This window comes from Mustela nivalis (genome assembly GCF_964662115.1).
Source record: "Mustela nivalis genome assembly, chromosome: 2".
Taxonomy (NCBI): domain Eukaryota; kingdom Metazoa; phylum Chordata; class Mammalia; order Carnivora; family Mustelidae; genus Mustela; species Mustela nivalis.
In genome coordinates, this window is record NC_139021.1 from 101,525,372 (window position 1) to 101,544,133 (window position 18,762).

The 18,762-nt window shown below is 47.0% G+C and overlaps 2 protein-coding genes across 4 annotated transcripts in view; one reads left to right on the forward strand and one right to left on the reverse strand.

The window, feature by feature from the left end:
• Window positions 1–586: 586 nt before the first annotated feature.
• The window catches only part of LOC309859736 (uncharacterized protein), a 281,535-nt gene continuing 263,359 nt past the window's right edge, over window positions 587–18,762 (reverse strand). For all 3 annotated transcript variants that reach the window (XM_082720826.1, XM_082720825.1, XM_082720827.1), the window contains 3 exons: window positions 9,564–9,665; window positions 9,422–9,463; window positions 587–757 (listed from right to left, as the gene is read on the reverse strand). In XM_082720826.1, the coding sequence (XP_082576952.1) occupies window positions 666–757; window positions 9,422–9,463; window positions 9,564–9,665 (236 nt within the window). In that variant the 3' untranslated portion in view covers window positions 587–665. The remainder of the gene's footprint in view (window positions 758–9,421; window positions 9,464–9,563; window positions 9,666–18,762) is intronic.
• On the forward strand, window positions 10,295–17,130 carry LOC309859737 (uncharacterized protein). The gene is made up of 5 exons (XM_082720829.1): window positions 10,295–10,448; window positions 12,378–12,509; window positions 13,990–14,060; window positions 14,525–14,549; window positions 16,359–17,130. Exons 1-5 carry the CDS (start codon window positions 10,421–10,423, stop codon window positions 16,466–16,468), a joined length of 366 nt encoding a protein of 121 aa, XP_082576955.1. The 5' UTR covers window positions 10,295–10,420; the 3' UTR covers window positions 16,469–17,130.

An 18,762-nucleotide genomic window follows, 5' to 3' on the forward strand; every position in this document is an offset into this window, starting at 1 on the left:
TGGGCCCTGGTACTCAACAACAACAACAAAAAAAAACCACGACTGACTACCTTCCTCTTCCACAACAACCCTTCCACTTCAGGGTCGTGGCTATGGCAGAGTTCACACTGTGCGCATTTTGCCCTGATAAACGCCAACCCTCCAATAAAGCACAGAGCAGAGAGTCAGGCTTGAGCACGCTGGTGACCTGGCCGGCTGCCTCCCTCCCTCCCTCCCTCCCTCCCTGGCTCCAGTCCTTTCCTATAAGCATCTGCCTGGGCCCTGGGACTCTGGCTGTGCCCAGGTGCCCCGGGCCCTGGGTACAGGCCGTCAAAAGGCAGCTGACGGCCTGCAGACTCCAGCCAGCCAGCCCTGTGCTCCCCTCAACCCAACCACCGTGGTGACCAATGTGGGCCCAGATGCCAGATCCAACTGCAGCCCCCGCCTTCCTGCTCAAACACAGGGTCGCCCCCGAAGCAAGGCACATCGGCCCCAAATAACCTGCCCCTTTGCCCCCACCTCACTGGGCTGAATATCCCCTGGGGACAGAAGCCCCAGAAGACAACACAACCTCCATTCCAGGCAGCGCATTTCACTCGTCCTCAGGTCTTGCACAGGTTGTCTGATGGGTCCATTAAAACCCGCCTACGTTATGGCCCGCGTGCTGCTCTGATGTGAGGAACCCTTCACCACCCCAGAGTTTGAAAGGTCACCTGACCCATTTCGGAGGGCTGTCCCAGTGACCACGCCCACCTCTCCTGCCAGCCTGGGACTCTGCCTGCAGAAAAAGAACAAGAAAGAACAAGAGTTGGTGATAATGTGAAGAAAAAGGAACCTTGTGTACTGATGCTGGGGATGAAAACTGGTGCAGCCATTATGGAAAACAATGTGGGGGATCCTCAAAAATTTAAAAATACAACAGTCATATGTTCCAGTAATTCCATTACTGGGTATTTACTCAAACAAAATGAAAACATTTGAAAAGATACGTTTATATTGCAGCACTATTAACAGTAGGCAAGATATGGAAGAGCCCGTCAACAGATGAGTGGATAAAAATGACGTGGTGTATATAGAGATATATAGAGATATCTAATAGACTAGTACTTGGCCAGAGAAAAGAATGAAATCTTAACATTTGCAACAACATGGATAAATCTAGAGGGTATACTACTAAATGAAATAGGTCAAAGAAAGACAAATATCCTATGATTTCAATCATATGTGAAAGTTAAGAAACAAAACAAAGCATAAAAGAGACCCAAAAAAAGAGACTCACAAATATAGAGAACAAACTGGTGATTACTAGAGGGAAGGTGGGTGGAAAGAGGGCATGAGACAATGAGGGTGTGTCATTTGAAAAGAAAGACAAAACTCTATCTGAAGTCAATATTATTGTCTATGTAGAAAACCTCAAATATCTTATATAAAGAAAAAAAAAACTATTGGAAGTAATGAGGAAATACCAAAACATCATAGGATACAAGGTCAATATAAAAAAGTCAACTATTTTCCTATATCTGAATAAAGAACTGAATTCCAAATTTTCAAATGAAAAAAATACTATTCACAATACACCCCTAAAAAGGGTACTCAAGTATAAAACCTAACACAATACATATATACAGGAAGACAAAACTGATGGAAGAAATCAAAGATCTAAATAAATGGAGATAGAGCTCGTATTCATCGGAAGCAAGACTCAATATGGCTAAGACGTCAATTCTTTCCAACTTAATCGATAAATTCAATGAAATCCAAATAAAACCTCACAGTTATTTTGCAGATAATGACAAGAAGATTCTGAAGTTTACACAGAAAGGCAAAAGATCTAGAAGAGCCAACACACTGGACACCTGGGTGGCTCAGGTGGTTGAGCATTTGCCTTCAGCTCAGGTCATGATCCCACAGTCCTGGGATAAAGCCCCGAGTCAGGCTCCTTGCTCAGAGGGGAGCCTGCTTCTCCCTCTGCCCTCTCTGCCTGTGACATCCCCTCATTGTGCTCTCTCTGCCAAATAAATAACATCTTTTTAAAAAGTTTTAAAAAAACAGAATAGCCAACACAACGTGGAGGAAAAATGAGAATTCACATCACCTGGTCTTGAGACTAACTATAAAGCTACTAGCCACCAAGACAGTGTGTTAGTGATGAGACAGACACACAGATCAACAGAACAGATTACAAGGACCAGGAATAGAGCTATCAAAATAAAGTCAAACATTTTTTGACAAAGGCACAAAGGGAATAAAAAGAGAAAAAATAGTCTTTCAACAAATGGTGCTCGAACAACTGAACACTCATGCAAAAGAAATGAAACAAGACACAGACCTTACACAAGTATTAACTAAAAATGAATCAGAGGGCACCTGGGTGGCTCAGTGGGTTAAGCCGCTGCCTTCGGCTCAGGACATGATCTCAGGGTCCTGGGATCGAGTCCCGCATCGGGCTCTCTGCTCAGCAGGGAGCCTGCTTCCTTTCCTATCTCTCTGCCTGCCTCTTCTTCTACTTGTGATTTCTCTCTGTCAAATAAAGAAATAAAATCTTAAAAAAAAATAAAAAATAAAAATGAATCAGAGATCTAAATGTAAAACTACAAGAATAAAGAATACAGGAGAAAAATCTCTAGGACACTGGTTTGGGTGATGGGTTTTTAGATTCAACAGCAAAAGCATATTCCACGGGGAAAAGCATGCGTTGGATATTATTAAAAATAAAGTCTTCTGCTCTGGGAAAGACATTTTTAAGAAAATGAAAGGATAAGGCACAGACAGGGAGAAAATATTTGGAACACAGATATCTAATAAAGGCTTTGTGTCCAACATCACAAAAGAGCTCTTAATGATTCAATAATAAGAAAAGAAATGACCAAATGAAAAATATGCAAAAGATTTGAACAAACTCTTCACCAAAGATATCAGGATAGCAAATAAATACACAAACAGATCGATGCTCCACATCACCTCAGTGGGAATATGCAGACACCATGACACAGGTACTGGAATGGTTACATCAAAAATAATGACAGTGCCAATTTCAGGTCCAGAATCAGAACAACAAGATTCTGATTCGTAGTTGGTCCAGAATCAGAACAACAAGATTCTGATTCGTAGTTGGTAGGAACAAAAACTGATACAGCAACTTTGTAGAAATAGTTTGGCAATTTCTTGCGAAGGTAAACATACATACATACATACATAACCAACACAGCAATTTCACACCCTATGTTTTTGAAAACTTATGTTTTAAAACCTACATGTGAATATTTCTAGCACCTTAATTCAAATGGTCCCAAACTGGGAGAATCAAGCATCCATGGGTTAACCACTCTGAAATCATGTATGCAACTCTGAAATCATGTATGTGTATTCTGAAATTGAACTATCAAATAAATGAAATTCCGATGTTAGCTGGATTCTCACTGTTAGTGCAGGAGATTACAGACAAGCAAGGAGAGAAGGTTAGACTATTCCATCTGGTAATGCTTACAACAGTGTGAATACTTAGCTTACTACAGATACAGATGGTGACATACCAAAATATTTATAGACACGTGTATATACATGAGTGAGTATACACATATTCCCTGTTCAGTTACCTGAGAGCGTCTTTGAGCAATGACTTAACAGTCACAACAGACACAACTAGTTCCCCAATCTTGATTTCTCATACTATGCTCCAATGAAAAGAACCAGAACTACTTAGGGGGAAAAAATGGCTAATTCTATGACAGGAAAGACATAAGATGTACCTGGAAAATCTACTGCCACAGAGTAAAATAGAAATACTCAACAATAACCGGGTATGTCAATAGACACAGGAACCATCAGAATGTGCTTTTTAAAAATTTTATTTACTTGTTTTTGAGAAAGTAGGAAAAGGAGAGAAAGCATAAGCAGCAGGGAGGAGCACAGGGAGAGAGAGAATTTCTATTTATTTATTTATTTATTTAATAGGCAGAGATCACAAGTAGTCAGAGAGGCAGGCAGAGAGAGGGGGGGAAGCAGGCTCCCTGCTGAGCAGAGAGGCCGATGTGGGGCTCGATCCCATGATCCCGGGATGACGACATGAGCCGAAGGCAGAGGTTTTTACCCACTGAGCCACCCAGGAACCCTGAGAGAGAGAATTTCAAGCAGGCCCCACATTAAGCAAAGAGCTCAACGTGGGGCTGGATCCCAGGACCCTGAGATCATGACCTGAGCTAAAATCAAGAGTCAGACACTCAACCAACTCAGCCACCCAGGTGCCACTAGAAATGCTTTACTAACCAACCTGGAACAACTTGAGCAACCAAAGGAACAAGGTATCATTGTACTAGAACCAAAATATAAAATAACTAGCCATGAATTCGTGCCGATATAAATGGATTAGTAAATAGGAGAGAACAGAAAATTCTCCTGTGCAGAATTCCTGATAATTTATGTACATAATTGTGTAGCTACTCCAACAGGAAGGAGGTACAGTGTAAGTGGTATAGTGTAACTGCCCACTTCCTTCCGAGGAGTACAGCATGAGGACAGAGAAAACAAAGTAATAAGTCATGTCCAGAGCACTAACCCTTGATATGATAAGACCAAAGGACATTTTATCTCTGTGGTCTTCCTCCAAGAAACTCATAACCTCAGTCTAATCATGAAAACAACAGCAGAGAATTCCCAATTGAGGGACATTCTACAAAACACCTAACTGTACTCCTCAAAACTGCCCAGGTTATCAAAAACAAGGGCAGTCGGGGCGCCTGGGTGGCTCAGTGGGTTAAGCCACTGCCTTTGGCTTGGGTCACGATCTCAGCGTCCTGGTATCGGGCCACGCATCGAGCTCTTTGCTCACCAGGGAGCCTGCTTCCTCCTCTCTCTCTGCCTGCCTCTCTGCCTACCTGTGATCTCTCTCTGTCAAGTAAATAAATAAAAATCTTAAAAAAAAAAAAGAAAAGATATTTTAAAAAAACAACAACAACAACAACAAGGAAAGTCTGAGAAATTGTCACAGCCAAGGGGAGCCTAAACAAACGACAAAGTGAAAGGTGGCATTCTGAAACAAAATACCTGCATGGGGGAGAAAACACCAGGGTCAACTATCAAAAGACAAATCACATCCCATAAAATAATAGTTTACAACCCATATAATGGACAAGCACTTGTATCCATAATCTAAAACAGCCAGACACTGAAGAAGAAGAAAAACAAAAAAAGCCACAAACCTAAGAGCAAAATGGGCAAAATATGAACAGAGGGTTCACAGAAACGTAAATACACCTTTCAGATACATGAAAAAATACTTAACCTCACTCATACTTAAGAAGCTTACAGAGATAAACTTCATAAAATGCCATGTTTCTCTTTCCACTACCAAAATTCCAGAAGTTGAAGCACATGTTCTATGGGAGAAGCTGTGGACAAACAAGCACGGATGCAGTTTCGATGGGAGTGACACAAAATGATACCACAATCCTGAATGAGCGAGTTATCAATTCTATGCACCCGTTGACCTGGCAGCACACTTCTAGGAATTTATCGGATAGAAAAAACCTATATGTACAAGGTCATTCACTAGAACATGGTTTGTAATAGCAAAAGGTTTGAAATAGTGCATAACTAATAATAACCAGTTAACTAACTATGGAACGTCCATGCTTGATTACTGTGCAGTTATAACAAAGAAACAATCCATGTTCTGTTTAGATACAGACTTTTAAGAAGTGACAAAAAAGCAAAGAAAGAACAGAAAATCATGTATAAACTCCTTACTCAAAGTGTGGCTCCCTGAGCAGCAGAGTCTGCTTCACCTGGGAGCTTTTTAAAAATGCAAAACCCAGGGCCCCCACCAGATCCACTAAATCAACATCTGCATTTTAACAGGATGCCAGCGGTGTACAGCTGCATCTAAGTTCGGAAAGCCTTAAAGATGATGGATGCCCTTCTAAATAACAGTAGGGGGCATACAAGAGTATCTTTTACCTGAAAAAAAGAAGCACTGGTAGGACAAACAAGACAGACAGATATCTACAGCAGGAGGACCATAACTCCAGTTTGTCTGGGACTGTCCCCATATAGCCAGTTGTCCCATTATAACTTTATGGAACCTCTTTCATTCTCAGTGGAAGTGTCTCAGTTGAGATGAAAAATGTCACCCTTCCTAGAGGGAACATCACTTAACCTTTAACCATGTTATTACTAATTCAGAAGTATTTTATTAAAAAGAGAGAGAGAGAGAGAGAGAGAGAGAGAGAGAAGACCAGTCAGGGAAAAACACAGACTGAAGAAAAGCAGTGAGCCAAGGATGGTTGAGCAACAAACCCAAGGAGAGGCAACGTCTGGGGCAAAAGGGAAAGACAACTTTGTGAGGAACAGTAAGGGGATGTATCAGAGTTAAGAAAGGAAAGCTAGCAGGCAGGTGTCAGAAACAACAGAGACTGAGGGTTATGCTGCAGGATGGTCAAGTAAGACAAAGCCAAAAACTGGATTTGACTACAATTAGGTAGCCTTTTCCAGAGCTGACTCAGCTGAATGTCGAAGAAGCAAAAATGCATTCATGAAGTTGAAATATGAATGAGAAATGCAGAAACCAAAGCCGGAACAGGCGGCTATTCAAGCTAGAGATGTGAACAAGCGGACACACAAACACTTAGGGAGAGTCATCTGGAGGACGCGTGGTCCCTCCATTCCACCAGATCTTCAAAGTCCTATTCCTGGATCAAGCAGGACCATGAGAGGGCTGTCCACTCAGACCTCAATTGTTCGGTCCCCTGAAAAGCATCCATACACTTCTAGTACAATGCTGTGTCTACCAGATATGATTATAGGCTATTTTAGTGTTGTTATTGGGAAAATCAAAGGAAGTTTTACAACTTGCACAACTCTGTGAAATTAAGAGTCCTGCTTCTCATTCTACCAACTGTTCTTTGAATTTGCTTGATATACTTGATACACCTCCCTTCAAGTAATTCTTGCCTATTTCTATCTTTTCGGTTTTATTTTTAAGATTTTATTTATTCATTTGACAGACAGAGATCACAAGTAGGCAGAGAGGCAGGCACAGAGAGAGAGGGAAGCAGGCTCCCTGCTGATCCGAGAGCTCGATGTGGAGCTCTATCCCAGGACCCTGGGATCATGACCTGAGCCAAAGGCAGGGGCTTTAACCCACTGAGCCACCCAGGAGCCCCTCTATTTTTTTGTTTTAAAAATATGAATCTTTTCAAATTTTAGAAAACTCATTTTAAAACAAAGTGGAATCAGGTAACGTGATGCCCCCAGCTTTATTTTTGTGTTTCAACATTTCTTTAGCGATTCGGGGTCTCTTCTGATTCCATACAAATTTTAGGATTCGTTGCTCCAGCTCTTTGAGGAATACCAGTGGAATTTTGATCGGAATGGCATTAAAAGTATATATTGCTCTAGGCAGTAAAGACATTTTAACAATGTTTATTCTTCCGATCCAAGAGCATGGAATGGTCTTCCATCATTGTGTGTCTTCTTCAATTTCTTTCATGAGTGTTCTGTAGTTCCTCGAGTACAGATCCTTTACCTCTTTGGTTAGGTTTATTCCCAGGTATCTTATGGTTCTTGGTGCTATCGTAAATGGAATCGATTCTCTAATTTCCCTTTCTGTATTTTCATTGTTAGTGTATAAGAAAGCCACTGATTTCTGCACATTGACTTTGTATCCTGACACATTGCTGAATTGCTCTATGAGTTCTAGTAGTTTGGGGGTGGAGTCTTTTGGGTTTTCCATATAAAGAATCATGTCATCTGCGAAGAGAGAGAGTTTGACTTCTTCATGACCAATTTGGATACCTTTTATTGCTCTTTGTTGTCTGATTGCTGTTGCTAGGACTTCTAATACTATGTTGAACAAGAGTGGTGAAAGTGGGCATCCTTGTCTTGTTCCTGATCTCAACGGGAAGGCTGCATGGTACTGGCATAAAAACAGACACATAGACTGTGGAACAGAGTAGAGAGCCCAGCTATGGACCCTCAATTCTATGGTCAATTAATCTTCGACAAAACAGGAAAAAATATACAGTGGAAAAAAGACAGTCTCTTCAATAAATGGTGCTGGGAAAACTGGACAGCTATATGTAGAAGAATAAAATGCGACCATTCTCTTACACCGTACACAAAGATAAACTCAAAATGGATAAAAGACCTCAACGTGAAACAGGAATCCATCAGAATCCTAGAGGAGAACATAGGCAGTAATCTCTTCGGTATCAGCCACAGCAACTTCTTTCAAGATATGTCTCCAAAGGCAAAGGAAACTAAAGCGAAAATAAACTTTTGGGACTTCATCAAAATCAAAAGCTTCTGCACAGCAAAGGAAACCGTCAAAAAAACAAAGAGGCAACCCACGGAATGGGAGAAGATATTTGCAAATGACAGTACAGACAAAAGGTTGATATCCAGGATCTATAATGAACTCCTCAAACTCAACACACACGAAACAGGCAAACATATCAAAAAATGGGAAGAAGATATGAACAGACACTTCTCCAATCAAGACATACAAATGGCTATCAGACACATGAAAAAATGTTCATCATCATTAGCCCTCAGGGAGATCCAAATTAAAACCCCATTGAGATATCACCTTACACCAGTTAGAATAGCCAAAATTAACAAAACAGGAAACAACATGTGTTGGAGAGGATGTGGAGAAAGGGGAACGAACCCTCTTCCACTGTTGGTGGGAATGCAAGTTGGTGCAGCCTCTTTGGAGAACAGTGTGGAGATTCCTCATGAAATTAAAAATAGAACTTCCCTATGACCCTGCCATTGCACTCCTGCGTATTTACCCCAAGGATACAGATGTCGTGAAAAGAAGGGCCATCTGTACCCCAATGTTTATAGCAGCAAGGGCCACGGTCGCCAAACTGTGGAAAGAACCAAGATGCCCCTCAACGGATGAATGGATAAAAAAGGTGTGGTCCATATACACTATGGAGTATTATGCCTCCATCAGAAAGGATGAATACCCAACTTTTGTAGCAACATGGACGGGACTGGAAGAGATTGTGCTGAGTGAAAAAAGTCAAGCAGAGAGAGTCAACTATCATATGGTTTCACTTATTTGTGGAGCATAACAAATATCATGGAGGAAAAGGGGTGTTAGAGAGGAGAAGGGAGTTGGGGTAAATTGGAAGAGGAGATGGATCATGAGAGACTATGGACTCTGAAAAACAATCTGAGGGGTTTGAAGTGGCGGGGGGGTGGGAGGTGGGGGTACCAGGTGGTGGGTATTATAGAGGGCACGGATTGCATGGAGCACTGGGTGTGGTGAAAAAATAATGAATACTGTTTTGCTGAAAATAAATAAATTGAAAAAATTCTTTTAAAAATAAATTAAAAATAAAACCCTGTCACAGACCCCCCCCAAATAAATGAATAAATAAATAATGAATAAATAAATAAATAAAACAAAGTGGAAATAAACAAACAAAAAGCTCACCTGGGATGTGTTCCTTTTCTGCTCTGAGTCGAGGAGGGAGAGCTGAGGAAGAAGGAAGGAAGAAGGAAGTTAGAAGAGACTTGGCCTGCCTTGCAGTTCCTGGATTCACCTGCCTACGCAGCGCCACATACAAGATACTTACATGCCCATGTGTGGCTCCGATAGATGTTGAGCTTAGACATGATACTCTTCACTGAGTGAATGTAAACAATTGTTCCCTCTGGATTTATTATCAATTTAGGTTCTGTGACACAGAAAAATTAAAAACATGAGAAGATGAGTTGAACATTTACCAGTAACCTAAAGGAGGAAACACTATGGCCTTTTCAGAACTGATGTGGGAAAAATTAAAAATTAAAAATCTCAAGCCACATTGTTATTCTGTTTTCCTGTGAACACTATTAATCCCCTGAGGTCAGAAAATCCAAGAAACTCTGGAAAAAAGAGATGGGGGTGTCGAAGCCAAGATAAAAAAATAAATGTTTAATGTTGGTTTCTTACAACTTTCAAAAGGTCATTAAATAAGAAACTATCTTTGACTTAATTAAACTATCTATGACTTAACCCACTGAGCCACCCAAGAACTCCTGGAGAGACTTTGTGAAACAATCTCGTATAAACAGAGGAGTTTTCCAGAGTAGCAGATAGTGAAATGAACATTTCAGTCTCCTAGGTGCCCTCAGGAGTCTCCTTTTCTGAATGTCCAAAAATGCAGGTAGTTAACATACAGTGCAGTACAACTCGGGGACTCATCACTTCTCTCCACCACTCAGTGCTGACCACAACAAGTGCCTTTCTCAATGCCTATCATCTAACGACTCCTCTCCAACCCACTTCCCTCCATGACCCCACAGTGTGCAGGGATGCCTTCACCCTCAGAGTTCTGTCATGAGCCATCGCCACGGTGACCTGATGACACGCATCCATCCTTCCGTTTCAACTGTCACTCTGTGAGCCGAGGCCGTGGCGGTTTGGTGAGCGGCTGTAGAGGTCCCCACGATGGGGAATCTTAACTGCTGTTGTACGGGTATGTGCCTATCGATTTTCTCAATTCTCTTCTCTCGAGCTGGTTGCCTCCCTTTCACAGAGACAGGCTTCTTCCCTTTGGCTTTTCCGCTCCACCCTCTGATTCCTCCACCCGGTTCGATGCCTGTGCTTGTTCGTTTGTCTGGGTGATTTCGCTAGAATTTCGTGGGGAAGCTGCCATCCTTAAAGTACTTCTACGTTCAGAAAACCGTACTCTTTCTGAATACCCATTTCAGACACAGTCCTAAAGGGACAACACACAGGTCACACGCCACACTGCTGTCCCCGGATCAGGAGAACCTTGGTGCGACCCAGGCACCACATTTGAGGGGGAGGAATTGCCGGTCACCTCTTCCCGATGGACACGACAAAATCGGAGAGGAAGGGTCAGCGGTCGAAATGCAGCTGTTTTTAGAAGGAGAGACACTGGAAGATAGCGGGGTGGTCTCATGGGTTGATGTGCAGGGTTTCACGGGCCGTCTGCTTGATGCCGGGGAGTGCACGGGAACGGGCTGTGCCACCGGGTGGGTGGACAGAACACACGGCAGTTGCACAGTGGACTGTCTGCTGGTCTCAAAGGTACTGCTGGGCTGGGTTCTCCAGGCCCGGCCTAGGGAGGGAGACAGGAGACTGTCCGCTTAACCTACAGTCTCCAGAGGGGATCAAGAGACCTGAGAGTAGACAGGGGATGCTGGCAAAAATGAGAGAGTAGGGAGGGACTCACGCCAGCCAGGGTAGCCTCACTTCCATCCAGGCTCCTCAGAGCAGTCCGCATGGCAAGAGCGGGCCCCTCAGCATCATCCGTCTCCTTCCTGAAACCAACCACCCCACATGGCCAGCCCACATGGCCACCTCCATGATCGTTCGTACCATCGACTGCTCCTCGGGACTGGCGAGCTCAAGGCAAGCGTGTTCTTGGTGGGGTCAAAGTGTAACCTTTGGGAGCGGAAGGCAAGCGAGTTCTCGACGGGGTCCTATGTGACCGTTGGGAGTCTGAATCACCTTGGGAGCCAAGCAGAACCCCAGGAGCCGTGGGCTGCAACTGGCCTTCAGGACAGCCTTGGCGACTGGGCTGACCTTGCAGAGAGGTGAGGGAACGTGGCCCATGCTACCCGTTCCTGGTCCTTCACTAGGGCCCCACTGGGCAGAAACCGCCACATAGTTGATGTCAGGGCCCCAAACACAGATGTGAGTGAGGACTGAGGCTGGTCTCGTGGCCCTCGCTCTCCCCTACAGAAACACTGGCACAGAGGAATTTCAGATTGTGAGGGCAGCTCTTGGTTCAGGGCTTCAGGACCTTTCCTCAGGGGCCGTGGGTTGGTGTCAGGGGCTGGGGGATCTCTGGCCACAGGGAAACAACAACATTCCTGTCCCAGATCAATCCTTCATCGGGGCCCTCCACTGTCCTCCACTGTGGCTTCAACCACAGCCAGCCATCTAGCTGAGTCCCTAGGCGGTCCCTTCCTCAACACCTGCCGAGTGGCTGGGCAGCATCCAGTCCTCCCCTAGGTCCCAGGTGCTCCTTAGACTCAATCACTTGGGACACCGTGGCGGCACACTAACGTCTAGGCCGGAGGGCAAGGAAGCGGGCACAGAGGGTTCTGGGGAACACTCTCGGGTAGGTGTGGCTGCTCAATGGCTGTGACTGAGGACATCACGCGTGCTCACGGCACTCTGTTGCGTTTCTGTCCTGTCTCTGCTCCATACAAGCCGTTGCCCACAGAACCTGTGGGTGTGGGAGGGGGCTGAATTCAGAGCACAGCACATGGTGACCTCTTCCTAAGTCCCACCTGGAGGGAGGAATGCCTGCTGGGCACCTGGCGAGTAGGGGCAGGAGACGGATGGACCAGAAGGAAAGGATGTCCAATCCCCCTGTGGGCTCCTGACGACAAGGTGCCGACACTGTTCTCTATTTCTGTGCGTCTCCCAGAGTTCTGTGGGGAGTGTTTCCTCGACGATGTGGAGACGCCCCCACCCACGCCCCTCCCTCCACGAGGACCCAAGAAGAGAGTCCGGTTCTCCTTCCATGATGAAGTGTACATCATCAAGGACACCAAGGAAGGTACGTTGGGGATTGACTCATTACGTAGATTGGAGACACATTCTGTCGTTCACTAGCACATACATAACCGAAGCCTTTAAAACTGCTGAGACACATTGTCCTCTGATTTCACTGGTAGCCATTTCCCTCTATGCCGTCCGTCCGTCCCCTTTTACGTCCACGAGTCACGATGAGATCCTCATTCAAACTGGACCCAAGGGGCACAGGAAAAAAGTGTCTACTAGCTGAAGGGATAGATCTTAGGTCGTTCTGGAACACACAGGTCCCTACAGGTCTCCCCAGGAAACATGGTTCTTAGATGTGTAGGAAGGAAGAGACTATGTTTTCCGCTGAACAGAAAAATGGGCCAGAATACGACAGGAGGTTTCACGATGCCCCCCCTTCACTTCCGCCCATTAGCCACATCTTACATGGGTGTGCTACGTATCTTCAAAGGAACAAAACGACCTCGCCACATTTGGGGAACTCAAGTACCCAGTACATTCCACGTGGTTACCGTTCTACAAATGGGGCCAATGCCTTCGGTGACGTCTTCTCATTTTGGAAACACAGAAATCTGCGCACTAATGTCTCACACAGCGGGGTTCCCAATAGCCCCAGACAGGCACTGCCCCCAAATCCATCACGGGAGGAAAGAACACATTCAATGGCATCCATACACATCATGGAGTGCAATTCAGGCGCAAGAAGAAACAAAGGTTTCCAATATTTTACGAAACAGATGGGCCCTGGAAACCTAACACGCATTTTGAAAGCAAGCACACAAGGAAAGAGGTACATTACACGATCCCAGGCTGAGAGGACACTCCAGTAGGGACATTCGTAGACCCAGAAAGTGGAAGGGACGGTGCAGGGAGGAAACGGGGAGGGCCGGTCATGTCGTCATGGGTACAGAGGTGCCAGGGGATAGGATGGCAACGTTCTCCCCATAGATGGCAGTGCGGTCTACAAAGCATCACGGATGTCAGCACTGTCACCGAACGGACGCGTACTAACAAATACAACCGTCCCCAGTACTTAGATTCCATCACCGAAAAACCCACTACTCCAAGGCACGACAGAGGAGTGATAGGGTCCCACAGCAGAGGTGCAGGGGAGACAGCTGAACAGGCCCCATGACCAGCTGAAGAAGTGGCAAGCTGGCTTGGCTTCACACTGGGCAGGAAGGCTCAGGGGACTGCGCCCTGAAACCCAGGGTGCCTTGAGTGTTTCCCAGACAGACGCTGAGAGTTCCCACTGATGATATCCCCTCCGTTAGAAAGCCAAGGCCCCATTTCCCTTTTCCATCCTGCTCCCCTCCTCTGTGTTTTGTGTACAGCACTGTGTACTGTCTCCACCACTGTGTCCAACACAGGCCTTGCGTGGTCACCCTTCACGTCCATTCCCTCTGGCCCCGCATCCACATCCAGCAGACTTAACTCCCCGAGTCATTCCTGAGTAGTGCAGCCAATGTCCTGACAGCTCCTCTCTGTTTTCCTAGACCGGGTGGAGGGACAGTCCAAGCACCTTCCTAGGGGCTGGAAAAAGGAAGGTCCCCCAACTCTCCCTGAGGTAAGCTCACCTCTCTTTCTCAGAGACATAAATGGTGCTTCCTTGATTTCTTCCATCAGTGGAGTTTGATGAACATCGGGCACTTTACCTCCCAGGGGAAGGGGGCAGCAGCCTCCCCTCATAGAAGAATGCTGGGTCTGACCTCTTACGCACAGTGGACCCAAAAAGGGTGATGACACAGGACAGCCTCAGTTACAAACTCCATGGGATCAAACACCTTCTTCAGCAGAAAAGGTTTCTCCTTGAAAGAGAACGTTCTGTCTGATGATCAGAATGGACTTCGGAGATTGAATGATGCTCCAGCATCATTCAAACGGTCCTCCTGAACTCGGGTGGGGGGACATGGACTCAACCACGGGACCTCATCCAATTAACTGCCTGAAGTCCTCCCCAAACCAAAGAGCTGGCCCAACAGAGGACAGGATGCTGGGATCCTCACTGTGTTTCCTTTTCCCCAATCGCAGGTAGACGCTGGGAGCAAGGACAGCTGTACGTATTTAAGAGCATCGGGCTCTGGGAGGAAATCTAGAGTACAAAGAAGCCTGCCCCCTGATTCTGGGTTCCAACAAGGAACGGGGGGTGGGGGATACTGACCGAGACTGTCCGGTGAGGCACGGTCACCACGTCGAACAGGGCCTGGAAGAACTCGTACATAGGGAAGGGCTGATCTGTGTGCACGTGGGATGAAGGCCCTGTGTGCGTGGGGGTGTGCGTGGGGGCGTGCAGGTGTGTGTATGTGTCCCCATGTGTTATGCTTGGGAACGTGATTGTGTGCCTTTCCCAGGAGATCTTTCTCACACTTCCACCACAATCACAGTGCCCCCCTTCCGAAACACTCTCATCACCCTGGCACACTTGACATACTCCTTCCCCTACCCACCACAGCTGTACCTGGAGGACATTTCCCTTTGATTTCCTGAGACGGGCATGGTGCAGAGATGAAGGGACCAAACCCTTGACCTCCTACTTGGAAAGCCAAGATTGGAGCTCAGGTTCCAATCTGAAAGTTGCTCTGGCCTACCCACCTGTGTTAGTCCCTCAGACAGGGGGTCATGATGTACCATGGGTACTAGCTAGCAAAGGGCCATAAGCATCTGTGCACACAGCCAAATACCTAGATTCTATGATGGTCCCCCACAGGACCCAACATGACACAGTGGCTTCCTTGGACACAGAAGCCAGGGCAAGCTTAGAAGCCCACGTTCAAGATTACAGCCTGGTCCCTGGAGTCAAGTGCACAGAGAAAAGCCACATCCTCGTGCTCAAGCCCACATGGCTGGAAAGCGTGTGGACCCGTGGAGGACAGAACAGGAAACATCAGTCATAGCCGGTCTCAGTGTATACACACGACCGACCAATGGCAGAAAAGCATCACGGAGGGAACTGACTGTACTTGATAAGATTTCCCTAAGCCTCAGGAAGGTTCAGATTCTCTAAGCACACACTCAAATACCACTAGCCAATAGGAAAGCAAGGTCAAGCTTGGGTGGAAGCTTTGGACGCAACATCCCCGGAGCAAATCTCCTGCAAAGCAGGCCGACAGCCTATCGCACACACTCCAACAAGACTCCACTGTGTAAGCAACTTTCCACTGGTCAGAACACCTGGGAGGGTTCGGACAGCCACTGTCTTCACGGGAAACACGCACAAACACACACACACACACACACACACACACACACACGGGACAGCTCAAGAACAGTGGAAGGATTCTATCACACTCATCGACGGTGCCGGCTGTTTACAGAAGCTAAGATGTCCGTGCTCTCCAGTGTTGCACATGGCATTTTCTGAAGACCAAGAAAGGATGAGTGAAGCAAACTACTAGGCTCCTTTCCTGAGGGTTGAATGCAGCCTGGCAAGTGATGCTGCTTTTTATGCCGTGCAAAATCTTACAGAGACGTGATGCATATAGTCGCAGCAGGTGGGGATCTTGGGCCCAGAGCTGATGTCCAAAGCAGCAGCGTGGGACGCCTTAGTGGCACGTCAGTCAGGAGAGGTTATGGGACTCGGTCCTCACACAGAAGCCAGCTTAGGCTTCCCATGTACTGGACTGGCTATTTGGCTTTGATCGGGCTCACTTTAGCTAGAATGACAAGAACCCTCTTCGCATTTCCTCCCTGCTCCTCTCCCATCCCATCCCCTCTGCACCAAGGACAAGGCCCGGCAGCAGTGCCGCCCGTACCTCCTACGCTCCCCCACACGCACACTCCCCTCCTGTCCTCATCCATCCAAAATCCCCGCCTACTTCCTGAGCAGCCTCACCAGTGTCCTCACGGTGCCTCTGTATCCTCCTAGCTCTCCACGATGACCTGATGGAAGAGCTACTACCCACTTTGAGGGCTGAGGAGGAAACTCCGACTCTCCCTCAGGTAAACTCATTGTTCCTCAACTTTTTATTTATTTAAGACAGAAAGAGAAGGAGAGAGAGAGAGAGAGACAGACAAACAGACCGAGTGCGCACGAGAGCGCAAGCAGGGGGAGTAGCAGAGGGAGAGGAAGAAGCAGGCTCCCCTTTCAAGCAGGGTGCCCAATGTGGGCCTCCATCCCAGGACCCTAGGATCAAGTCCTGAGCTGAAGGCAGAAGCTTCAATGTATGAACCGTTGGGTCACCTCGCTAAAGTCATTTTGTGCTTCTGAGGGACAGCCAGTGTTTGATTTCTCTTTCCATGAACATCTGAGCATGGACATGCCAGAGGGGAGAGACAATGTCCTTGGTGCTGAGAGCCTGCCATGTGGTTATACCATTAATGGACAGCGGATTGAGACGGGCACTGAGAAAACATCACCATCATTGCTTAGGCAATGGATGGTTGTGAGCATTTTCCACCAGGTCATTCTGTCTATGGGAAATGGCTTTGGAATGAGTTGCTGAAGAAAATGGACGGGGGAGTTTTGACATAACAAGCCGGAGCCTTTTCGGGAGGTCATTTCCTCCTCCTCTGGATCATAGACTCAATGACCGCATCCCATCTAGCTTGCTTACGACACACACCAAGGGCACAGAGATGTGTGCACACGGTGTGCACAGGGTGCGGGGATCCTCACTGGGTTTCCCTTTCTCCAGCTGCAGGAGGCAATCACCGGATATGGCCCATATGCCTATTCCCCCATCACTCCCTTTAGGGAGACAGATGTAGCTGAAGATCAAGGTAGGGCTTTCTCTCCTCCTTTGGTCTGGAGAGCTTCCCCCCTTCTGAGTTCCTCCCGGGAACGGAAGCTGGGGCGGACTGAACAAACGGAGTGTCCTGCAGAAAACCAGGACCCTGTGCTACAGTCCCTGGAAACCAGTAGGTCATGCGGGCGGTGTGCTTGGTGCGTCTGAGGGTTGGGGCTTGTTTTCGCCTGGGTCGATGCGACGGGACTGGGCATGTGGGTGTGTGGACTCTGTCGAGTTTCACCAGAAGACATCTCCCACTGAATGGACTTGACGGCACGGGTCAAAGTTTCAAAGCCAAACCTCCTTCATCCCCGCTGCACACACCCCCCTAGGACACCACATTCCTCCCTGACCCCAGCTCCACCTGGAGGGTTGCTCAGGATTCCCTTTCTTCAGACAGGGATGGGGAGAAAGGAAGGGGCCCACATCTGTCCTAGCTAGGACGTTTCTCAGACAGGGTCAAAACACAAAGGAATCAGAAGCTACTTTAGTCGACCCAGACATCACCACCAGCCTTACAAAAACGCTCCCATCTTGAACGCACAGAGGGAAGGCTCACTGGCAAATGGCAATAGCCAGGAAAGCTTCATCATTAGCTCGGGGCCCGATCCGACTTCCTGACAATCTGCTACATGGCCAGGTTGGAGAGTGCCCTTCTCTCGCCTGGCCTCCGCTCTCTCGTGAACTTGCCTGGTCCTGACTGGGGGAGGTGGGTCCCGGGAAACTGGGTCCCGCAGACTCCAAGGACACACCCACATGTCACAGGAAAGGAAGACTGGGAAGAATCAGCACTTTGTGGATGGGGACTCTGTTGGAATGGTCAGATGTCAGTACGTAGAAATCCTGGGTCTTTCGTTTTCCTGACCCTGCATGACTCAGAGACAAATAGAAACCTCTAGGGTACTTGTGCTTGCATTGAATGCAACCCTGCCACACAGCATTCTTCTGCAGAAATACAATCTCCTAGTAGAGGTGAGAGATAGGTGGGAGCGGCCACGAATCGGTCTTGACAATGACCACGACACAGTTGCTGGTTGGAAGAGCTTGCCCGTCAGTACAACGGACCGTGTGTCTTAGTGTTTACCCACTTTCGGCTTGAAGAGGTCACCCTGATTCCATTCCCTGTAGCTCGAGTTCAGAGTCAGTATTTCTCCCTCCGTTCCTGCTCCTTGCCCTGACCTCTCTCGATGCAGCAGCAGCTTACTCAGTCCATACCCACGCAACCCAACGTCGCCATACACTCCCGGGCACGCCCACCCCAAGCGAAACTCCCTGAGCTCTTCCTACCGAGCCCCACCATTGGACTGACCGTTCTGTGGATCTCTCCCTAGCTTGGCTGGATGGACAGGCGGGTGAACGTTCAACAGGAACGACAGAGGAAGACGCCCCGTTTTACACCAGAGTGGTACGCTGGCCTTTCTTTGGGGGAGACACAAAACTCTTCTGGCTTTTTAAATCAAGGTCCCATAAAAAACAATCTCAGCATGCACAATTGAAAGGGTAGGGAGAAGTTTGAGAGAGAATCTGTTACCAAATGCTACC